This window comes from Cervus canadensis, chromosome 16, assembly GCF_019320065.1.
Source record: "Cervus canadensis isolate Bull #8, Minnesota chromosome 16, ASM1932006v1, whole genome shotgun sequence".
Taxonomy (NCBI): domain Eukaryota; kingdom Metazoa; phylum Chordata; class Mammalia; order Artiodactyla; family Cervidae; genus Cervus; species Cervus canadensis.
In genome coordinates this window covers 60,507,565-60,532,802 of record NC_057401.1, presented here as the reverse complement: position 1 = coordinate 60,532,802, position 25,238 = coordinate 60,507,565, and the positions used below count along the sequence as shown (strand labels likewise).

The following is a 25,238-nucleotide window of genomic DNA, read 5'->3' as shown; positions in this document are numbered from 1 at the left end:
TACATCGTCACTGCAGACCTACCTCAGTTGTCACCTGCTTCAGTCTTCTTGTTGGTGACCTGCTCACAGTCCTGCAGCTGATAGTCAGTCTTAGACCAATGCTCCAAACACTCCATCCACTGCTATGCATCATTCTGGCTAGTTTTTGTTTATAACTGTCCTGGGCTGCAAGAGAAGCTGTATTAGAAACTGTGAAGATGGTGTTTGGCTTTTGCTTCCCCTGACAATTTCATGACAATACTTAAAATTTTTGTTCATTTTGGTAGTGAATCTCACTGATAATAAAAATACCTAGAAATCAATTGGTTGATATTAATATACCTGTGCGTGGATGCTCAGTTGTGTCCAAATACTTTGCCAGCCCCATGGACTGTAGCCTGCCAAGCTCCTCTGTCCATATGATTTCCCAGGCAAGAATACTAAAGTGGGTTACCATTGACTCCTCCAGGGCATCCTCCCGACCCAGGGATCAAACCCACATCTCCTGCATTGGCAGGCAAATTTTTTTACCACTAGTGCCACCTGGGAAGCCTCATTAGCACCATTTTAATATGCTATAAAAATCTTCTGCAGTTCATACACAATTATTTTAAATACATGATTTGTAACATTCTTTGACCAACTACTTGAATAAACTTGAGTGTTTCTGCTCTCCTAATGAAAAAGGATGTCATGAAAATGCTTGCCTCTGCATCCTCTGGGAATACTTCATAAAACCCCATGCAGTGAAGACGGAGGAGTGGACGTCCGTCTGTGGCACATGCCATGGGGGAGGGGGCTCCTGGCATCCAGGCAGACACGTGGTGCCCCAAGGAAGTGAGGGGCCTGGCCTGGGCTCCCGCAGCTCTCCACCTGAATCCACAGAAGAGTCAGTGCAAATGGAATCAGATCCTTGAGGCTGAGAAATAGTTCTCCAGACAAATTGCCTGTGAGCACACCTGGCAGGTTAAGTTATGTCAATACTCGGTACTGCTTCTGAATATTTCAGGTTACGATGTGGATTGAAAACACAGCTTTAAATACCAAGCTTTAGACCTTCCTGTTTTGAGAGTGAAATGCTCTCATCATTTTTTAAAAAGTAGTGTGGTCTTTTTGTTGCTGTTTTTAAGAAGAATTGCAGGGGACTTCCCCGGCAGTCCAGTGGTGAAGACTTCACCTTTCAATACAAGGAGTGTATCGATCCCTGGTCAGCGAGTTAAGATCCCACATGCCTCAGGGCCAAAAAAAACAAAGCTTAAAAAAGAATATTGTAACAAATTCAAGGCTTTAAAATCATTTTTAAAAAGATGAATTGCAGGATCCCTTAGTTGGGGTGATGTAATTGTCTCCTAACTATTGCTGAGGAAGAGCATGAAGGTTCTGGGTGAAAACGTTCTGGGTGAAAAATCAGATATTACTAATATCTGATGTAGGAACCTCAGCCAGAGAGAACCACACTTGTTCAAATATCAAGGATCTGTACAGCCCAATGTTAGCAATCTTTGATGAAATAACCTAGTGTGTGCTGGGCCCTTTACACAGTGATTCCACTTAACCATTGTAACAGATGCATAAGATCATTATTAGTAACCATATTTCACTTAAGAAGAAAATATGCATTATGGAAGTTCATTTGCCCACTGATCTCCTAGGAAAGACATTGTCCTGATTAGACCTAACCCCAGATGATCTGAGAAGTTCAGAGTCTGATCTTCTGCCCAAACATTTCATTGTCTCACCTCTGCACATAAGACAAACATCTTCTCAAGGGATTGTTCTGCTAGAGGACCCTAAGAAAGGATGTGTCCCAAGTTTGGTCATGCAAGCAATTCAACATTGCTGAGCACCTGTTCTGATCTCAGGACATTTTCACACCAGCTTTAAAGTCTAAGGTTCAAAACACAAATGGATACAGGACAATAATGGTTCAGTTATGTAAGAGAGGTGTGAAGCCCTGTGGGAATTCACAGAAGGGAGATTAGTGTCTAAAAGGACAAGGGGGCTGCTGGAGGCTGTAGGAGACCCTCTTCATGAAGGGACAATCAGAGGCAAAGTGTACTCTTAAAAAGTACTCTTGTTTAAAAAGAGATACTAAGCAGTCCAGTCTTCAGACAGACCTCTCATTAAAAATTTCAAAATAAAAAGAAATCAAAACTATATAGACTATCAATTCATAGTCCGACCTTAGTGGATAAATGGCAATTTTCTCTTGTGATTTCCACATTCTCATAGTTACAATATATCTTCAGACATTGGTATTACAATATTCAGTGACAAAATCATTTACCCTAAGGAAACAGTAACTCACAGGAAAGCTTCAAGGCATCGTTTATTAGCTCTCCTAGCGTTACACAGAGTGCACCTGCTCTTTTTCTCTTATCTCAGGTACAAGATGTTATTGTCTCTAAATGTGAGGTGTGTTCTGAGAGCTTGTAGATAACAGAGCAAGACAAGAAGCCACTCAGGCACCCCAGCCCCACCCTGCGGTCAGGCACCCACCCCTGTGTCAGTTACTCATTGCTGCATGACAACCATCCCCAAACCAAGGCTTTAGAACAAGATATCTATCTTCGCTCCCATGTCTGTGGGTCTTCAAGGGTTCTGTGAATCTCCAGTGGGCTGGGTGTGGATGGCACTGCTTCCCACACCAGACCTGTGGTCCAGGTCCACCCACACATCTTCCTCGGGAGTCAAGGCTGAAAGCCCAGCAGTCACCATGGGAACAAGTTTTCATGGCAACAGCAGAGACCTGAGATGCTGAGAGGACATCTGTGAGACCTCCTGTGATGAGAAATGGAACTCCGTCACTTCTACGGATATACCGTCAGGTGAAGCAAACCCCGTGGCCAAGTCCAACATGAAGGGGCAGGGAAATGCACGCCGTCTGTGAAAAGGGCAGGAGTGTGTGGATGCACAGACGGCTGAGGAGCTGGGCACACACTACAGTCTACTGGAGCCTTTATGACATAGCTCTGACCTCACTGGTTTGTGATTTTCTGATTGCGCATGGTAAGCTTTATGGTTTGCTTTATTTACCACCTTTATTTACTTGTTATAAAGGATGTCTCTTAGTACATAAACGCACCCTTACTATATGGCTTAAAATGCTAAAATTATATACCATTAAGACTAAGAGTTAACTTCTTTGATGAGGCTTTGTAAATCCTAGAACTATAGTTATTGGTCAGATTTATTCTATTGCACTTACCAGTGCATCTCTCCAGTGAGACATGAAGAGGCATCTAACCCACCACTACTATGTTTTTTCTTTAATACTTTCAATAATAAGGGTACCTTCTTTCTCTGAGATTATGAAATGTGTCAATCTTCACACCTCGCCTGGAAGTGATACCATCACAGGGCCAGGATTCCATGGGCCATAGAGCAGGTACCAGCCAGCATTCCTGGGAAGTCTTCCCTGGCATCTTTCCACGCCTGAGGAAGAGTCCCAGTTCTGTACTTGTAGGCTTGTCGTAACTAATGAGATAGGGTTTCTGACATGTCCATAATCAAACTCATGTTCCACTGGAAAGGATAAAGAACTCTTATTGACCCTATGTAAATAATTACATGATCAGGAAAAGTAAACATGATTTGTAAAAGTCGCTTAGTTGTGTCTGACTCTTTGTGACCCCATGGACTGTACAGTCCATGGGATTCTCCAGCCCAGAATACTGGAGTGGGTAGCAGTTCCCTTCTCCATGGGATCTTCCCAACCCAGAAATCAAACCCAGGTCTCCCACATTGCAGGCAGATTCTCTACCAGCTGAGCCACAGGGGAAGCCCAAGAATACTGGAGTGGGTAACCTATCCCTTCTCCAGCAGATCTTCCCTTACCCAGGAATCGAACCAGGGTCTCCTGCATTGCAGGTGGATTATTTACTAACTGAGCGATCAGGGAAGCCTAAACACGATTTAGTAAAATTGATCACCTTAGAGTTAACCACTGGCATCATTTTTTGAAAAGGTCTGTAGACACAGACAATTAACATATATAAATATTTTCTATTAGAATCATTATACTTAAGTGTGCAAGCCATTTATTAGCATATATCTTATATATAAGAACTTTCATAAAGTTTTTTTTTTCTTTTTTCTCAAGTCTGAGGGATTAGTTGAAACACGATGTTATTTAAAGAATGTGTCATTTCACTCTGTATGACTACGGGCTCTTAAATTGCACGTTACAAATAAATGAAGAAGAGACAAGATAGCTTTTCATGTGCTCATTAAAAACATTTAATCATGATTAAATCCATTCTTGAGTCCGCTGCATGCTGCATCCTCTGTAAATTCTTTCTGATGACTTAATGTTGAGCAGATGACTTTCACAAAGTCATCTGTTTGGGCAATGAGACCTGGGAGCTGTCGCTCAGTCCAGGATGGGACACCTGTCCTGGTGTTCCTTGGGACACTGCCAGCTTTCACGGAGATTTCTGAGTCCTTGAGCAGGATCCCTGTAGTGGGAATGGCCAGGAGCACCTCAGAGTTTAGTCATTTATTGCAGCTTTTGTATGTTTCCCAGAAGATCCCAGGGCTACTTGTCACATACAGTCAGGCCTCGAGGCGAGTGTTAAGGGAAATGAGAAAACACCTTCGGACAGGGCTCAGGGCGGAGAATCGGCTCTGGTAAGCTGACCACAGCAGCCATATCGAGTGGGGGCGAGCAGGGCCTCTTCAGAAGGGCGTGAGTAATCGAGTGAGAAGATTAAAGCCAAGGCTAATCTCAGCTGGTGGACCTATGCAGGTCTTGAGGACGCTGCCACAGACCCCAGAATATTTTCATTTATCCTGTCAGGCCAGCAGGCTGATCGCTCACAAGAGACAAGTGTATGTGAGCATCCAAACTCAAGTGGGTGACGTTTTATTTCTTCTGAATAACCCAGAGAGCAGGTTTCACTCTGTATTGTCCCTGCTGTCTTAGGGCTGGTTCGGTAAACAGTGGAGCTCCAACAACGAGTGGGGCTAATTAAAACCCAAGCATGGGGTGCTGCGGCTGCGTGCATGTGCAGTCACTCAGTCGTGGCCAACTCTGAGACCCCTGTGCACGGTAGCCCGCCAGGCTCCTCCATCCATGGGATTCTCAGGCAAGAATCCTGGAGTGGGTTACCATTTCCTTCTCCAAGGGTTCTTCCTGTCCAGGGATAGAACTGGGGTTGCCAAAAAATACCACTGAGGCGATTTCCCTGAGGTTACTGCCTGCTGGCTGGGAAGAGAAGCGTGCCTGTCTCAGATGGCACAGCATCAAAGGTGCTGGGCAGGTAAAGCTAGAGACCCAGACGTCACCAAGTCAGTCAGTTCAGCCGCTCAGTCCTGTCTGACTCTTTGTGACCCCATGGACTGCAGCATGCCAGGCATCCCTGTCCATCACCATCTCCCAGAGTTTACTCAAACTCATGTCCATTGAGTCAAGGATGCCATCCACCCATCTCAACCTCTGTCATCCCCTTCTCCTCCTGCCCTCAGTCTTTCTCAGCATCAGGGTCTTTTCCAGTGAGTCAGTTCTTCACATCAGGTGACCAATGTGTTGGAGTTTCAGCTTCAGCATCAGCCCTTCCAATGTATATCAGGACTGATCTCCTTTAGGACAGACTGGTTGGATGTCCTTGCTGTTCAAGGGACCCTCAAAAGTCTTCTCTAGCACCACAGTTCAAAAGCATCAATTCTTTGGTGTTCAGCTTTCTTTATAGTCCAACTCTCACATCCATACATGACTACTGAAAAAAACAAAGCTTTGACTAGACAGACCTTTGTTGGCAAAGTAACGTCTCTGCCTTTCAATAAGCTGTCTAGGTTGGTCATAAGTTTTCTTCCAAGGACCTCACTAAGAGGGCCCCTGTTTCAGTTACTTAGCATACAGAACAGATTCTATTGTCTTCCCAAATCTATAATGGTTTAAATCAATCAGGCTACCAATCAGAAGCTTGTCTTATTTTTGCAAGCAAATTAGATGATGATGAGATTCTTGTGCTCAGTCTTGTCTGACTCTTTGCAACCCCATGGACTGTAGCCCACCAAACTCCTCCATTTATGCAATTTCCCAGGCAAGAACCCTGGAGTGGGTTGTCATTTCCTTCTCCAGGGGAGCTTCCCAACCTAGGGATCAAACTCAGGTCTGTTGCATCTCCAGCATTGGCGGGTAGATTCTTTACCACTAGCACTCCCTTGGAAGCCCAAACAAATTAGGCATACTGCTAAATCTAACACCCTATCCTACCACCAAAATGAACTTCTCTATGTAGATATTCCACCCATCTCCATAGTTTAAAGTGGAGATGAGAACAAGTGATTTTGTAACCTATATAATAAAACAGAGTATTTGGGCCCCAGTACATTTTTGTCTTGATGTTTGAGATGTCAGGATATTTTCTGATGAAGTCAATCAAATAATTTGAAATCCCTGTGCATTCTTGTGCTGTTCAGATATCTAAATCTGAAGACTCAATTTATCTGGAAAATGTCATGTAGTTGGAGCAAAGAAGAGTGATGGTAGCTTTGAGCAAATTCAGTTTAATTCAATCAATATCCTCAACTGAAAAGGAAAGGTTCAGTGTTTAAGTTAACCTCCATAGTCTTGATGGATGATGCTCCTGAGCCCTAAACAGGAGGAATCCATGCCATTTATAAATGGTAGTCTCCACAACATAAATAATTGCTGTTTATACTCTGGGGTATCCAGGGATATCTGAAGACTGATTTGCCATGTTATCTTATACAGGCTAATATGGCAGCAATATTAACTATAAACATATTGCAAATCTACTAACTCATAGATGACTTTTACTCCCAGATCTGCCCTGTATCTTTGTGGATCCCAGAAGATGCTGTCCTATTCCTTTCACTCCAAAATAATACTGTCACTTACATCTTAGAAGCAAAACAGTAGCAGAAAAGAATCTCTGCATCAAGTCAGTCAGTGTACGAATACAATAATGTCTCCAAGAACCACAAAGCCGGCTGGGATAGCCAATGATATTTTATTTATAAGCCTGTCACTTTCCATATCAAAAAAGCCTGATGAATGGACCACTTAGATGTCCACTGTATTTGAGGGGCTACAGAGGCCTGGGGCGCTCATGCGTGAAGCTCTCCATGTTAACATTAACGAATTCTGTTGAGTTCGTGTTTGCCATTGGATCTGGGTCTAAGTCTACATACACATGAAGAAGTTTTCCTGTTTCCTACAATGGGAGTTGACACTACTGGACTTCTGTGTAGGTTATTCCTCCCGCAAACATCGAGCTGGTCTGGTTGTACATCTGGAGAATATAAAATAGGGCATCCTACTCACTCTTCCATCACACTTTTATGTGGTTAAAAATTCCACTTAGAACATTAAATCACAAAGCTTTAAATGCATGTTCCTCTTCGTGATTTCAAGTCCTTCAGATTAGTGTTAATCCTGGCATTAACTTTGTGAAAGAGACCATGGAAGGGAACACCTGTGACCCGTGTCTCCATCGCAGTGGGAACTAGCGTGTTGCAAAGAGGCTGAAATATGTGAAAGGGTCACTGCCTGAGCTCAGCAAGGCACCTGGAGAGAACAGAGTGTTCTAGTTCTACTCAGGCGGAAGCTGGGAGGGGAAGGCAGCCCCAGGAGAGGAAAGCTACCCCAGGGGCAGCCTGGCAGCCCTTGTGAAGTCAAGTGCACAAGCTCACCACCCCAGCCCCCGCCCCAGCCCTGGTACCTCTGAGGGTCTGGATGTAAAACAACTTCCCACTTGAAGCTCAGACTGTTGCCCAATTTGAGTAGTTTATGACAGAGGGGGTCTACCTGGGTTCGAGTCCTTCCTCCACTGACCTGCTTGTGGCCCCCAGCAAGTACTTGCCCTGACCTTTCTGCTGTGTGTCAAGTGACTAAGTGGGGGCTTTGTTCTAGAAGCCGAGCATTTGGGGCAGGTCTGGGCACACAGCAGCTTTCAGAATGTTGTCCGTTCTCCTCATCCTTCTTGAATTGCTCCTGGAGCCTTCAGAGGGCCCTGCATCAGAAGCATCTTCACCTTTTCCATTATCAGGGTCCTAGTGACCCTGGGTTTGTCCCAGGCACAGGCTGCACACGAGCCGTGGTCCTGTTCACTGCTGTCTTGTGTCTCAGCTTCACGTAAATGGGAACTAAATCACTGAAACTGGCCAAGTGACAGCAAAGATGGGATTAAAACTTCCTTTCAACTAGCAACCTCCCTTGTGGGTCTCCCTGGGGACACTTTCCAAATTGATGAAGACGCCTCACTGTCTTTGGGATAACTTTGAGAAGTAACAGGAGTCTCGTCAGACATCAATTTATCATCTGTCAATCTTTCACACTGGAGACTAGCGTCTCAGGTTTGTTACTTTGCTGTTCACTCACTGAGTCAAATCTGACTCTTTGCAACCCCGTGGACTGCAGCATGCCAGGCTTCCCTGTCCTCTGTCTCCTGGAGTTTGCTCAGATTCATGTCCATTGAGTCAGTGTTGCCATCTAACCATCTCATCCTCTGTTGTCCCTTTCTCTTTTTGCCTTTAATCTTTCCTAGTATCAGGACCTTTTCCACTGAGTCAGGTCTTTGCATCAGGTGGCCAAAGTATTAGAGCTTCAGCTTCAGCACAAGTACTTCCAGTGAATATTGATTTAGGGTTGATTGAATTGAATTTTAAATTCAATTGAATATTGAATATTGAATAAAGGGTTGATTTCCTTTGGGATTGACTGGTTTGATCTTCTTGCAGTCCAAGGAACTCTCAATTTCTCAGGTAGCTAACTCATTATAGCAGTGATATTTATCATAATTCAAAGTGATGTTTACCAGCCTCATCCCTAAATTGGGAGGACGTCTTTCTTTTTGCAGTATATATACTGACTGTCCATATTCCTGAGTAATGAAATACTAAGTAACTATGTTTCAGTATGTTAAATTAAAACTAAGTTTCTTGGTAAATTTAATAATGGTTAAAATCTACAAGAGGCAACAATTCCCAGGGATCACCCTTTTCATGTTTCTAAGACAGGTACTTTTGGGTATTAACAGTTGCTGCACCTAGTAGTAGGGAAGACGGTGCCCCTTTATGATCATTTAATCCCCCTCCTTCTTCCAATCACAGATGGAAATTAGGAGCCAATAACTTAAATGACTTGTCCAAGATTACTGGGTTTGGGTCTCATTTTAATATATTTAGGGCTTCCCTGTTAGCTCAGATGGTAAAGCGTCTGCCTACAATGCGGGAGACCCTGGTTCGATCCCTGGGTTGGGAAGATTCCCTGGAGAAGGAAATAGCAACCCACTCCAGTATTCTTTCCTGGAAAATCCCATGGACTGAGGATCCTGGTAGGCTACAGTCCATGGGTCGCAAAGAGTTGGACACAACTGACCGACTTCACTTCACTTCACTTCAATATATTTTAAAATGTGTATGCAAATGTTTACCTAAACAGAAATCTGACAATGAATGAGTCTAGATGAGATCATTATCTTTCAAAAAATGACCTCAAAAGAGTCATCTAAGTTTGTAAATGAATGACTCCAACTGGGATAACAAGAAGTCTGTCTTTTGTGTCAAGATGATATGTTATATGTTTAGACCCTGTTGCTGCTTTTCAGATTGTAGCTCAAGAACAGCTGATCCTAGGTCTTCTGGGCATTCAGTGGAAAATGAGTAATGAAGGTCAAAGAGAGCTGTTGATTTTCAACAAAGTCCTCAAGGAGCCACATAGACATAAGGAAATATGAAAGGTTCTATCTTCTCAGCAGGGCAATTAAATAATCTTACGTGTGCACATGGTTTTTCCAGGAGTCATACAGATTTGAGAGTTGGATCATAAAGAAGGCTGAGTGCCGAAGAATTGATGCTGGAAAAGACTCTTGAGAGTCTTTTGGACTGCAAGAAGATTAAAACAGTCCATCCTAAAGGATATCAACCCTGAACATTCATTGGAAGGACTGATGCTGAAGCTGAAGCTCCGATCCTTTGGCCACCTGATGTGAAGGGCCAACTCGTTGGAAAAGACCCTGATGCTAGGAAAGACTGAGGGCAGGAGGAGAAGGGGATGACAGAGGATGAGATGGTTGGATGGCATCATTGACTCCATGAGTCTGAGCAAACTCTGGGAGATGGTGAAGGACAGGGAAGCCTGGCGTGCTGCAGTCCATCGGGTCGCAAAGAGTTGGACAGTTGAACGGCAACTGAACTGAACTGTACCTGTGGCCTGGCCACCTTCGTAAGAAACTCACCATCCCAGCGGGTCCCAGCCCCCAGTCACGCCTGTGACTTCTCTTTGTTAGAGCACAACTGGGTCAGAAGCAGCAAGTCAGAGGTGACAAAGCTGGAGCCAGAGACCAGAACCAGCCTCTGAGCTCCTAGGAGCGGCAAGCTGTGTCATCGGATTCCCCATGACTGTGCGTCTGTGCATACACATGCGTGTACTTGCTGGAGAGAGACAGGCACGAAATAATCGAGCAAGTGACTTGAAATTCACAAGCACATCCAGGCACACAGGGAAATACAATTTACTGCAGAATCATACTTGAAAGTCAGTCATTCAAAGTGTAAGTGAGTCGGCAAACATTTTTTTATGTATCGTATTTTTTTCTTCCATGTGCCAAGCATGCTACCCACTACCCACAGTCTTTCACTAATACCCAGTGTAGGAACTCTGTGAAAGAAGGCAGCTGCAACTGAAACGAGTAGGGTGGAGCCCTACCCATCAGATGCCCTTCTTGCCTCTTCCCCCAGGCCTCTCCCCAGCCCAGCCCTGACCTCAGAGGCAGTCGCAGTGGACGTTTGGGTACAAACACAGACATCTCACGTTGGTTGAACCTATGAGGGGTTAATTTTATGTGTCAGCTAGGCTAGGCTCTGATGCCCTATTACTTTGTTCAGACACTAGTCCAGAGGTTGCTATGAAGGTATTTTTTATATGTGATTATTGTTTAAATCAGGAGACACCCGCCCCCCTCTAACCCTGTTCTTTAGACAAACCTCTGCAGACTAATGTCTCAAAATAACCACCCTACAGGGGTCTGCATGACAAGTTCTTTTACAGAACAGAGATGGAAGGGGGTGATGAAACAAAGTAACAAGGTCATTAATCTTGCAAATATCTCCAAGAATCGGCAAGCCTCACTCAGGGGATGTGTTAATTTCTTCCTTCCTGCCATCCACAGGTGGACAGGGTTCTGAGCAGAGGCAGTTTAGTTTAACAGTCAGGCAGACGGGCAGGATTCACTAAGGCTGGCCACTGTGAATGATGATAACAGCAAAAGCAATGGAGAGCAAGTCAAAGACAACAGTTCCATCATGGGGGTCAGAATTGGCTCTTCCCTGCAACACCACACTGCTGGACATGCTTGCTTTGTGATGGCCACACGGCTACAGGACCCACACCCAAGGAGAGATATGATGTGTCACCAGACACAGACCCGAAAGTGGAGAAGGGGCCCTAAAACCTCGGTCCTAAGGGCACAGTCAGCAGGGAGGGAAGCCTTTCATGGTTCATCAAGAGGGGGTGACAGGTTTAATGTCGTCCCTGCTCTGCCAGTTCCAGTCCCCTTTGCACTCCCCTGGCTGGGGCATCCTTGTTTTGTGCAGCCATTTATGAAGTAACACACACAGGTGCAAGGTCACAACACGCACAGGTGCAAGGTCAAGGCCCTGCGTCATCAGAGCTGGCTTCCCAAGAGCTCAGGAAATGAAAGCCTGGCCAGCACTCACAGCCCCTGTATCTCAGTGATGCCAAAGCACATGGGACCCGGACAGGCTGGGAGTGACTCGGGTCACTCAGGTCCCGAAGGGGCCACACCCCATCGGGAAGCTGTGTTCACCCGGGGCAGGCTGCAGCATCCACTCTCTGCCACTGTGGATGGACCAGCCAGACTGTCAGGTGGGGACAGACCCACAGGATGAGGAACATGGGCTGGTAGGACAGGTGCTGAGCAAGGTAACAAGACCCAGGCAGCTCCTTGGAGGCAGAGTCCAACGGGGCAAGGGGCACCCTGAATGTCCTGAGTGTTCAGTTCAGCTCAGCTCAGTCTCTCAGTCGTGTCCGACTCTTTGCAACCCCATGGACTGCAGCACGCCAGGCCTCCCTGTCCATCACCAACTCCTGGAGATTTGCTCAAACTCATGTCTGTTGAGTTGGTGATGCCATCCCACCATCTCATCCTCTGTCACCCCTTTCTCCTCTGGCCTTCAATCTTTCCCAGCATCAGAGTCTTTTCTAATGAGTCGGTTCTTCACACCAGGTGGACAAAGTATTGGAGTTTCAGTTTCAGCATCAGTCCTTCCAATGAATATTCAGGACTTATCTCCTTCAGGATGGACTGGTTGGATCTCCTTGCAGTCCAAGGGATTCTCGAGAGTCTTCTCCAACACCACAGTTCAAAAGCACAGTTCTTAGGCACTCAGCTCTCTTTATGGTCCAACTCTCACATCCATACATGACTACTGCAAAAACCACAGCTTTGACTAGATGGGCCTGAGCATTAGCACATGGGAAAGAGACTCAGCCACCAGGCCAGGGGCTGCGCTGAGAGGACACACACATCAAGGATGGGAGCTATGCAGCCACTCATCCGGATTCCTCCGGTCTTGGGGACATTGCCCAGGGAGAGGTGTGTGCTGCCAGCTGAGAACAGTGGACAAGCCTGTGATGCCCGACACCCTCTGACTCTCTTCTCCACCATCTGGGTGACTGGAAGACCCAAGGACATTGTCCATGTTTTCTAGAAACCTACAACTGGACCACACCCCACACATCACACCCTGATGACCTGAGAAGCCTGTGACCTTTCACTGTGGGCAAGACCCCGCCAGCCCAGAACCCACTCCTGTGTTTTTTTCAATTAATCTTTTAATTCATTTTATGTTTGTTTTATATTCCTTTGTATCCCTATCTACTGATGGGGGTAGATTTATTATATATTTTCAGGTTATTTATTTGTATATTTTCAGATTTTTTTCCCACTGTAGGTTATTACAAGATAATGAATATAAAATTCCCTCTCAGCCATATCTGACTCTTTGCAACCCTGTGGACTGTAGCCCACCAGGCTTCTCTGTCCTTAGGATTTCCCAGGCAAAAGTACTGGAGTGACTTGTCATTTCCATAGTTCCTTCTGCTATACAGTAAATCCTGGCTGCTGATCTCTTTTACCCATAATAGTTTATATTCTTAATGCCTGTGAATACACTGGTCGCTTCTTTAATAACGCTCTCTTCCCACACTTCTAGGGTGTAGATGTCAAAATAAAACCCACAGACATTGGTCTGAGCAACGGAACTTTTGAGGAAAGGCCTCAGTGCCCTCCTTGGAGCGGCTGTGGTGGATTTCAGGGGCGTGATTTTCTGGTTCCAGAATTAACTCCAGACAATACCTCCCAGAAGGAAATACAACATAGTCTATGGGATATTTTATTTGGCTACATTGATTGTGTTGCCTTCAAATTTGCATAAAAATTAGGGGGCATTTAAAACCCATTCACAGTCAACAAACTTTGAAATAACACTTCAGTCTTAGCAAAGTGCTTAAGAAAGCAGCACACAGATGGAAGTGTATCTGCAGAGCCCAAATCTTAAGGCAATTTATCTGGTTACTTCCAGGAAGGGAGGTGGGTTTTCCATTTTATTCCATCTGGAAGAAATCTAAAGCATTTCCTTTTCTAACCCCATGTCAATGAGTAGACTCTGATGCTGGGAAAGATTGAAGGCGGGAGGAGAAGGGGGTGACAGAGGATGAGATGGTGGGATGGCATCACCGACTCAATGGACATGAGTTTGAGTAAGCTCTGGGAGTTGGTGATGGACAGGGAGGCCTGGCGTGCTGCAGTCCATGGGGTCACAGAGAGTTGGACATGACTGAGCAACTGAACTGAACTGAACTGAGATCCCAAATCTCTACCCTGACATCCTCTTCTGCCTTTGGCTGAAGATGGTATTTAAAGTGGAGGCCTCCAGCATATTGGTGAGTTACCCAGTTCCCCTGGGTCTCCCCCATCTATTTGTATTATTAAACTTGTGTTTGATTTCCTCCCTTTAAAGGATCTCATGTCAATTTCACTCTTAGATGAGTCAGCTAACACCAGAAGGGCAGAGCAAAGTGTCTTCCTCTTCACCAAAAGAAAAGAGTCCGTGAGATGAGAGGGTTACCTTTCAAACAGGTTTAAACTAAAACTTCTTTTTCTTATTAATTTAGATAATTGTGAAAGATTTTTAGAACATCTGCTATTGAGCAGATACACTTCCAAATTTAAAAGTGGCTGGCAAAAAAAAAAGGGGGGGCGGCGGGATGATCTGTGAGAAATGTGCAGCAAATACGCAACCCAAACACCACCTACCTAACCTCGCCCCGCAGTCTGGGTACCACCGACCTGAAGTGCCTGCCTGACACCTGGATGGCCTCAGAAAGCTTCCAGTACAGCCGGCCTCACTGGGAGCTTCAGGAGATTCAGTCCCAGGACATCTTCTACCCAAGAGGTAATTCAGGACGATTACTGTTAGATTTCTTCCAGAAATGACGCTTCCTAAGAGCTCGGGAAACACCCTCGCTGGGCCAGGAGCAGACAGTGGGACGCCACGGGCCCTGACCCCTCGGTGCTGGAGAGTTTCCCCACTACCTGCTCGGTCCCTCAGCCGTGTCAGGCTCCGCGTGACCCCATGGACCACAGCCCACCAGCCTCCTCCGTCCACGGGATTCTCCAGGGGAGAATACTGGAGTGCGTTGCCATGTCCTCCTCCAGGGGCTCTTCCCGACCCAGGGATCCAACTCTTATCTCCTGTTCTGGCAAGCGGGTTCTTTACCACTGACACCACCTGGGAAGCCCCTCCCCACCATACGTGGTACCCATATTCTTTGCCAACATCTCTGGGGATGAGTCTATTTCAGGAACAGGCCCTTTGTTAGATCTTTAGGTAGTGAGGGAAAAGTAACAGCAGAGACTTCCTGAATCTTCCATTTCTTAAAAATAACCAGCCTAAAATAAGCCTCATGCCAAAGAGACTCATTTGGGGGGGCAATTGGCGGGGGGCAGACTTTGCTTGCCTACAGTTGTCAGCCTGCTCATGAACTAGAGACTCCAATTACTGGAAATGTATTTTTTTTAAACATCATCAGAAATACTTATTAGTCTCTAAACTCTAATTTTATTTTAAACGTGTAGACAAACAATGTGAAAAGGAAAAAAATGCTGGCTTTGGTTTTGAAAAATAATGTCCAGTCTGCCATCATCTGGGCTACTCAACAGTAAATAATTGAAAGGCAAAGAGAAAACCATCTAGAACAGCTGTCTTCCACGCTCCACGGTCGCTGGTGAATAAAACCAATTAAGCTTCACCCTCATTCTCAGGCTGGATACTCTAAAAAAAAAAAATCCCACTTGGTCTTCTCAATGTTCATTGAACTTCCCTGGCTCAGTTCCCTTGCTCACGCTGTTCTGGTTGTTTGGAGCCTCTCTTTCCCTCTTGCTTAAGCCACACACATTATTCAAGACCCAGTTCAGCTGTCTTCTTGGGGAGACTGTCCCTGGCACGAGCTCTGCTCTGCCCTGCCCCCTCCCCATAGACCTCTGGTTGGCTCCTCACTGAACTCCTGGCTGCCTGGCATCTGATTTCACGATTGGAAAACATCTTGCAGACTCTAACAAATGAGCCATGTGAAATTTCAGAAAGTCTCATGTGCTTTTTTTTTTTTTGGAGTTAAATAGTAAACACCTTTGCTGCTAGGGTAAGACACATTTATATTGTTTACTCCACTAGAATATGGTTTCTTAAAGGAAGACTTGCCTTATTCATCTTCTTTTCCTCCTCCTTCTACCCAATACTTCTCCTTGAATGTAATGAGTGTTCAGTAGTTGTTGACTTTTTCTTTTTTAAGACTTTAAGTCACATTGCTCACAGTTTTCTTTTTAATGTAAGGTATTCTTTTCTGCCAGGTTCAGTGGTAAAGAATCTGCCTGTCAAGCAGGAGACTCGGATTCGATCCTGGGGTCGGGAAGATCCCCTGGAGAAGGAAATGGTTACCCACTCTGGTATCCTTGCCTAGAGAATTCCATGGACAGAGGTGCATGATGGGCTACAGTCCGCTGGGTAGCAAAGAGTCGACACGACTGGGCAACTAAACATCAGCAGAACGTTCTTTTCTGCCAGCCCGTCTTCTGCAGGCAGAATGGTGCCTCCAACCCCCTGCAAAGACGCCCAACCCCGACCTCTGCGATCTGCGAGCCTGTCACCTAATGGCAAGGGGACTTGGTAGTTGTGACTGGGGCCACCGACCTTGAGATGGGACGATTATCCTGGGTTATCCCAGAGAGCTCCGCCAAATCGCATCTTGAGTTCTTAAAATCAGAGAACACTTCCTGGCTCTGGTAGGACATGGATATGGTGACAGAAGAAGGTTGGAGAGACGTAACCTGAGGATTCACCCCATCACTGCTGATTCTGAAGATGGAGGAGGGGACCAGGAAGGAAGGGATGCCTGCAGCGTCCAGAAGCTGGAAAAGACAGGGATGGATCCCCCTGTGTCAGTCTCCCAAGGCCGTCGTCACAAATAACCACAAACAAGGGTGGCTTAAAATCATAGCAAATTTCTGGCTCCCAGTTCTGGAGGCTGGGAGCCTGCATGCAAGGTGTTGCAGGCCATGCTGTAGGGAAGGGCCCTTCCGTGCCTTCTCCAGCTTTTCGTGGTTGCTCACAATCCCTGATATCCCTCAGCATCCAGATGCATCCCTCCCGCCTCTCTGCCTCCTTCCTCACATGATGCTCTCCTGTGTCTTTATTAGTCTAATTCTCATGTGAGGTCATCAAATATTGCATTACGGCCCACGCTAATCCAGTGTGGGGTTTCCCCAGGGGCTCGGGGTAAAGAATCCACCTGTAATTCAGGACACAGTGCAAGAGATGTGGGATTCGATCCCTGGGTTGGGAAGATCCCCTGGAGGAAGGCATGGCAACCCACTTCAGTATTCTTGCCTGGAGAATACAATGGACAGAGGAGCCTGGTGGGCTACTGTCCTAGGGTCGCAAAGAGTCAGACACGACTGAGACGACAACATAAGATCCAGTATGACCTCATCTTCCTTTTTATTTTATTGGAGTATAGTTGAGAGCTGGACCATAAAGAAGGCACAATGCCAAAGAATTGATGGCTTCAAACTGTGGTGTTGGAGAAGATTCCTGAAACCCCCTTGGACAGCAATGAGATCAAACCAGCCAATCTTAAGGGAAACCAACCCTGAATATTCACTGGAAGAATTGATGCTGAAGCTCCAGTATGTTGGTCATCTGATGAGAACAGACAACTCATTGGAAAAGTCCCTGATGCTGGGAAAGATCAAGGGCAGGAGGAGAAGAGGGCATCAGAGGATGAGATGGCTGGATGGCATCACCAATGCAATGAACATGAACTTGGGCAAACTCCAGGAGATGGTGCGAGGTGGGAGGCCTGGTGTGCTGCAGTCCATGGAGTTGCAGAGTCAGGCACGACTGGACCGCTGAACAATAACTGCATAGTTACTGATTTACGATGTTGTGTGAGTTTCAGGCGTCCAGCACAACGATTCAGCTACACATGCCTGCAGCTGCCTTTGCTCAATCCTGTCCAACTCTTTGCAACCACACGGACTACAGCCGGCCAGGTTCCCCTGTCCATAGGACTTGCCAGGGGATTTTCTCAACCCAGGGATCGAACCCATGTCTCTTATGTCTCCTGCATTGGTAGGCAGATTCTTTACCACTGAGCCACCCGGGAAGCCCTGATTCAGTTATACATGTATAAATGCATTCTTTTTTAGATGCTTTTCTCATATATGGAGAAGAAAATGGCAACCCACTCCAGGACTCTTGCCTGGAAAATCCCATGGATGAAGGAGCCTGGCAGGCTACAGTCCACAGGGTCACAAAGAGTCGGACATGACTGAGAGGCTTCACTTCCACTTTTTCACTTTCTCATATAGGTCATCACAGAATACTGAGGAGAGGTTCCTGTGTTATACAGTAGATCTTTGTTGATTATCTGTCTTATATATAGTTGTGTGTATATGTTCATCCCAGGCTTCTGATTTATTCCACCCTCCCACTTCCCCCATTGGTAACCATAAGTTGGCTTTCGATATCTATAGGTCTGTTTCTGTTTCCTTATAAGTTCATTTGTTTCTTTTCTCTTTTAGAAAAAGCAGACTCCACATATAAGTGATATCATATTACAGTTGTCTTTCTCTGTCTGACTTACTTCACTGAGTATGATAATCTCTAGGACCACTTGTGAAAGTTGCTCAGTCATATCTGACTCTTTGCAACCCCATGGACTAGTCCACAGGATTCCTTAGGCCAGAATACTGGAGTGGGCAGCCTTTCCCTTCTCCAAGGGATCTTCCAAACCCAGGGATTGAACCCAGGTCCCCCACATTGCAGGTGGATTCTTTACTAGCTGAGCCACAGCGGAAGCCCCTAGGATCACTTACGTTGCTGCAAATGGCATCGTTTCATTCCTTTTTATGGCTAAGTAATATTCCATTGTACGTATGTACCACATCTTCTTTATCCATCCCTCTGTTGACATTTAGGTTGCTTCCATGCCCTGACTGTTCTAAACAGTGCTGCAATGAACAATGGTGTTCATGTATCCTTTCGGATCGTGTTCTTCTCTGGATATAGGCCCAGAAAGTAGGATTGCAGGTCATATGGAGGCTCTATTTTTAGTTTTTTAAGGAACCTCCATACTGTCCTCCATAGTGGCTGTAATCATTTACATTCCCACCAACAATGTAGGAGGGTTCCCTTCTCACCACACTGTCTCCCGCATTTATTGTTTGTAGAATTTTTTTTTTTTTTTTTGGTGTAGAACATTTATTTATTTATTCCATGGAACACTCAAAGTTTAGATCAGTGGGAATTTTAATCAATCAAAGAATTGTACATTTTCTTCCCACATATATCGCTTTGTATTAGGAAATGACATTGTGATCCATTTCACTACAATATTACAAAATATTTACAAGAAAATATTAAAAATAACTCAAACATGAAAGGCAAGATGGGGGTGAAATAAACTGGTTTTTCCAGAAATCTCTACTCCAGTGCCCACAGCACACAAGAGAGCCAAAACAAAGTTCCCCTTGATCACAAGTTTCCAAGGAATTGGAGTAGGGGAAGAAACCAGATGAAAATGGTGGTATGAAGGGGGATGGATGTTATTAGCAGCACTGCTTCAATAACCAATTTATTTTGCATGAAACACCCTCTCTTTTATATGCAGTAAATTCTGAACAAGGCTAAACTTTAGGATATTCCTTGAACTGAAATTAAAAATACCCTGACAGTGAAAGCAACTCTTTCACCTAAGCTGAGTAAGAGCCTCTTTCTCCATGAACCACTGATGTGAACAGAAGCCTGATCTAGCATCCAAAGCTGTCACAGCAGCCCTTCCATCTCTTTCATGAAAGCCTCATAGACATCGTCCTTAGTCTGCACCGACACGGGAACAGATGGGCCAGATTTGGGCGCTGTTTTGGCAAGAGGCACAGCAGAATCATCCTCTGACTTTCTCTGGGGAGCAGCAGCAGCCCCTTTATTCTCCCGACGCACCCGCAGTGCGGTGGGCACAAATCGTGTGATCTCTGCCTTGGGATTAGTGATCTGTGGCTTGGCACTGACGGTTGCCGTAGCTTTCTTCTCGATGGTGGCTGCGCTTGTGTCATCCGCCTTGGGTCGTTGGATCAAGTTGGGGGGAGCACTTAGAACCCCCGGGTTGGGTAAGGGAGCTGGTGGGAAGAGCCCAGGTGGGGCAGGTCCAAGAGGAGGCACCAGAGGTGGGTGCATCATGCCAGGACGGGGTGGAGGGATACCTGGAGGTGCTGGGGGAGGTAGCCGTGGTGGGGGTCCCCGAGGAGGAGGGCCAGGAGGCAGACCCGGAGGTGGGCCTGGAGGAGGGCCAGGGGGCCGACCTGGTGGCGGGCCTGGAGGTAAAAGTCGGGGTAGAGGCCCTCGGAGCCCTGGCATTCCAGGTGGTCTCAGGAACGGAGGAGCTCCTGGAGGTGGTCCAGGAGGAAGGCCTGTAGGTGGTCCAGGTGGCCGTAAAGGTGGAGCAGGTGGCGGTCCAAGCGGAGGTGGTCCTGGCACGGGGGGTGCTTGTATCTGGGATGGAGGAACAGACTGTGGAGGGGCTTGCTGCTGGGAAGCTGCAGACGTGCCATCAGAGAGAGACTCCTCTTTGTGCTGCTTCTGTGACTGCTTCTCTGCTTCGGAATCATCTGACTCTTCATCGTCGTCCTCTGAAAACTCCTCGACTTCTCGGCCCTCCTCGGGGATTTCCTGCCCTGCCATTCGAAGCATCATGGCTTGGAGAGGAGTCAGCTCCTTCATGTTTTTCTTCTTCTTCTTTCTAGATTTTCCAGGCATATCTGCAAACCGTACACTTAGACCTGATTTTTTTCCTTCATTGTTTTCTCTCTCAGTGTCATCACGGTGTACAAATTCATCCCCTTCACTTTCTCCATCGGATCTGTCACTGTCGTCATGCTTATCCTGGTCCATGTCTTCAGGACAGCCATCATCTTCACTGGTGCTAGAAACATCATCGTCGTGACCCCGCTGAGCAAGTTCAGGACTATATAACATGTCTTCATCTCGCCTACGAGCGGGAAGATCTAGGGCAAAGCCCACTTTGCGGCCATACATTTGTAAGACTTGAGGAGGAGGTGGGCCCGGAGGAGGACCTGGAGGTTTCCTGCCAGGGGGCAAACGTGGAACGCCATGTCCAAGAAGAGGAAGTATAGAAACTGCCCGAGTTGGAGGTCCATAGGCTGAGGTCTTCTTAAGGATGGAGGGTGGCTGGGCCCCAGGAAGTGGAATGTCCTGGATCAAGATGTTGGAAGGAGCATGCGGCATATCTGGCAGAGGAATACTCTCCACTTCCACATGCTGGGCATTCTTGACAGCATCAAAATATTGACTAAGTTGAGCCCTCTTCTGTCCATATTCTACTTCTAGCTTTCTCAATTCTTTGTAAATATCTGGATTCTCTTTCTCATAGAGTCGTAGAATACGTTCAAATGTTTCACGTAGCTTTTTACGCTTGTCTTTCAGCACTTTCTCATTTAACTGTGGCTGCTGCACTGGGTTAAACTCCATTTCATCCAATTTTTCCATGTCCCGGATAATTTGTTTGGGATCCTTCATCTTTAAAACTGCAGCTCGTACCATCATGCGCTGTTTTTTGTTCTTCTTTAATTCTCTTTTCCGAGCTTCTTTTCTGGCTTGGTCTGTAGGGTTCATAAATTTTCCACTTTTGGTGGATGACGTGGATCTCTGCCCCATGTTGACAAGTTGTTTGATTTACTTGCTTATTTAAAAAATAAAACCTAAAACGCTTCTGCTGGGCTCCTGGGGCTGTGAGAAGCGGGGAGGGGATGATTCTCAGCCCGTTTGACTTCGTAGGGGCCTTCACCTCGGCCTTTTGGTCAGCCACCCAACCACCGCCATCTTGAAACCTCGCCTGTAGAATGTTTTTTGATGGTCATTCTGACAGGTACAGTATGACCTCATCTTAGTTTCACTGATGGCATCTGTAAAGACTCTCTTTCCAAAAAAAGGTCACCCTCTGAGACTCCAGATAGACATGCATTTGGGGGTACACCACTCCAGCCAGACCCCCTTAGAATCTTCAGAGGGAGCACAACCCCTTGATTTTTGTCCAGTGAGGACCGTCTTACACTTGAACTTCCAGAGCTGTACAGTCATACATCTGCATCGTCTGAGTCACTCCATCTGGGTAATCTGTTCTAGCAGCCGCAGGAAGCTGTGGCTGGTCCAGGATGGAGTCACTGAGTTTGCGTTCTTGTCGACCGCACACGTTCTATTTGTCCTGGGCTCTCTCCATTCATGAAGACAACATATTCTGAAATATGACAGAATAACGTAATTCACTGCCGACGATCCATAATAAATTCCAGTGAGGGGCACAATGAAATTTTGTCAAGTCCCCTGTGCTTCTCGTTGTCGGGAAAGTACAAATGGCTGTGTTATCACATACAATGCTTTGCCTGAGACCATAAAACTGGACCGAAACCTTTAGCATCCTCAGAGGACCTTGGACCTGATATACCGCGCGTGACTCCGACGGCCCCACGCGCTCACCCTGCCTCGTTAGAACCTGTCCGATCACAGCAGCAAACCCGGAGGTTTTTCTTTGCTCACAGCTAAATCTGAGAAATTGAGATGATACCTGCAGACACCTTCATGCTCTCGCACACACGGCCATGTGACTATCGGAGTAGCATAGCAGAGGCTATTACCTGCCAGGAATAGACACACATTCTGCACCCCTTGAAAAGCAACATTCATGCACTCACAAACACTGCTTTGAAGATACTATTTAATCCCGCCCATTCTTTTTCCATCCAGGCTGTTCCTTCATCTTAGTTCAACAAAGACATTTTTTAAAAAATGTTTTATTTTGCACAGGGGTATACCGATTAACAAACAATGCTGTGATAGTTTCAGGTGAACTGCAGAGGGACTCAATCATACACATGTGTCCATTCTCCCCGAAACTCCCCTCCCATCCAGGCTGCCACGTAACATTGAGCAGAGTCGTGTAGGTCCTTGACGCTGACCCATTCTAAATACAGCAGTGTGCACATGTCTGTCCCCAACTCCCTAACGGTCCCTACCCCCATCCTTCCCCTGGCAACCACCTTTGTTCTCTTAAGTCTGTGAGTCTCTTTCTGGTTTCTAAGTAAGCTCACTTGTATTTCTTTTTAGGTCAAGGAAATTTTTTTTTTTAACAAAATAAAGCAGGCAGCAGCAGGAAGGGATGGTGGGCACCAGCAAGGCAGGTGGGGGGTATGGGAGGTGGGGGTTGGACTCTGAGGTTGACAGAAATGATCACACTGTCAGGAGTGCTGTTCCGCTGGCTGCACCCCCAAAACTGCCTGGGAACATATGGGACCGGGGTCCTTACGAGACAATCAAGTCCCATAAATTAGTCTAGTATGCTAGTCACTCAATCATGTCTGACTCTTTGGGACCCCATGGACTGCAACCCACCAGGCTCCTCTATCCATGGAATTCTCCAGGCAAGAACACTGGAGTGGATTGCCATTTCCTTCTCTAAGAACTATTGAAAGGATTAAATTAGTCTAAATGTTTGTCTAGTAACATGTCACAAGGATGATGCTGGGTCCTTCATTTTTATCCTTCAATTTAGAATTTTCATCTCATGTTATTTGATTGAAATTTGAATATTATGATATAGAATTATAGCATGTTCTTTCAATACAAAATGTTTATACTTTTAAACACAACACCTTTCAAAAATCAGGGGAAATAAATTAGGAGGAATTTGGAAGGCATTACGCTGTTTGGGGGTTTCCCTGGTGGCTCAGACGGTTAAGAATCTGCCTGCAATGCAGGAGACCTCGGTTCGATCCCTGGGTTGGGAAGATCCCCCAGAGGAGGGAACGGCTACCCACTTCAGTATTCTTGCCTGGAGAATTCCATGGACAGAGGAGGTTGTGTTCTGCCCGTAGTCCGAATCCCCAATCGGGAAAGAGGACTCCTCGAGACAATGCAACTTGCAATAGGGGAATTTATTACTGACTCAAGCCAGGGCCTCCCGCCCTCACCAAGGGTGTGAGGACAAAAAGGCCCCGAGCCCCAGTTCTCTCGGGTATTTATTGGGTACAATTATTCAAATGTAAGCAGTGGGTAGGTGGCACAAGCGGATTGGTTACACAGTTGCAAGGCAATTTTTATTGGCCCAATCCTTCGTGGGCTTTCAGCTTTCCCCTGATAGGTTCCCCCTTTCCCGCTAGGCACATGATGGTTGGCTGGCTCCAGGTGGCCTGATAATTATGTTACCCCAGGAAACCAGGCCTACTCCTAATCTAGGCTGCCTGTCATGGCATTCGCCCCACAGTTGGAGGGCTACAGTTCATGGGGTCCCAAAGAGTCAGACATGCCTTAGTGACTCACACACAGACACATACGCTGTTTGGAAGGTATGCTTCTGTTAGGAGCTGAGTCCATTTTTGCCTCAATTTTGACATTATATATATGACATATGCATGATCATATATGTGTCTGTGTGTGTTTGTGTTTCTGTAAAGAGATGGCAGCATACTGTATTTTCTGACACGTATCACAGAAAATGGCATTGGATAAATTCCCCATTGCTGTGTGTCTGTTCGGGTTCAATGGATTTCTATATTAAGCCCTGAAATGAGATCAGAACTCTTACCAAATTAGCAAATGCAGAGCAGTGGATAAATTTCATCTTTGACATGGTCTCTTGGGAGACTTCTAGGCATTTTTATGTGAAATGAGGAGAGAGATAATCTCCAGAGTGAACCCAATTTGCCTTTGTGTCCCCACCAAAGCATGCAGTAATATTCATTCACTGTAGATTAACGGTCCGGTGGGTTTTATTGTACAGAAAGAAAGGAGACAAATCGTGGGCAGTATCTCAGGGCTCTGGGTGAGCTCAGTCGGAATCCCCACAGCCATCTGCAGCTATTTCACGAGTGCTCGGGGTGCCCAACCTACTGAGAGAAGGAGACAGTCCTGGTGTTCACTGCGCATCCCACAGGTCCCTGCCCTGGAAAGCTTACTGGGCAAGATGGTTGTAATACTAAAGTCTAGTGCCAATAGCAATGCACGTTCATATCAATGCCTCAAGGCTGTGAGTGCAGACACAGGTGACAAACACGAACGTCCCCTCCTTGCCTGTCCCAAAGCAGGTGAGACTGGCTAAGACTCACAGGGGGCCCGCGGCTGCTCACCCTACCATCTCCTACTGTCCAGAGTGACAGGGTTATCAGGGGTGCCACTGCTGGTTTTTAATGTGCTCTCTGTGGGCGTGTAGTTAACTCACAACATGGTGTTGGTCCCAGGCACACAGCGAAGTGGTCCAGTTACACACTGAGTTTTTCACACACACACACACACATATATATATAATGTTCTTTTTTGGTTGTTTTCCATTACAGTTTATTGCAAAGTGTTGAGTAGAGTGCCCTGTGCTATACAGTGGTCTTTGTTGGTTATCTATTTTATATACGTGCCACCTGCTCAGTGGTGTCCAAATCTTTGGGACCCCATGCACTGTAGATCTCCAGGCTCCTCTGTCCATGGGATTCTCCAGGCAAGAATACTAGAGTGGGTTGTCATGCCCTCCTCCAGGGGATCTTCCGCATCCAGGGATTAAAAGGCGTTCTCCTGCATTGCAGACGGATTCTTAACCAGCTGAGCTACCAGGGAAGCCCCATTACTTTAAAACATATGCTAAATTATCAGGT

At 46.2% G+C, this 25,238-nt stretch overlaps 1 protein-coding gene across 1 annotated transcript; it reads right to left on the bottom strand.

Annotated features, from left to right (window-relative positions):
- Nucleotides 1-18,760: 18,760 nt before the first annotated feature.
- LOC122454520 (WW domain-binding protein 11-like) lies at nucleotides 18,761-21,430 on the bottom strand. Its single transcript, XM_043489072.1, has one exon. It carries the CDS (start codon nucleotides 21,256-21,258, stop codon nucleotides 19,354-19,356), a length of 1,905 nt encoding a protein of 634 aa, XP_043345007.1. The 5' UTR covers nucleotides 21,259-21,430; the 3' UTR covers nucleotides 18,761-19,353.
- Between the last annotated feature and the right edge of the window lie 3,808 nt (nucleotides 21,431-25,238).

Bases quoted from the DNA above. Each gene is read 5' to 3' on its own strand.
- LOC122454520 (XM_043489072.1), bottom strand. From the start codon at position 21,258: ATGGGGCAGAGATCCACGTCATCCACCAAAAGTGGAAAATTTATGAAC.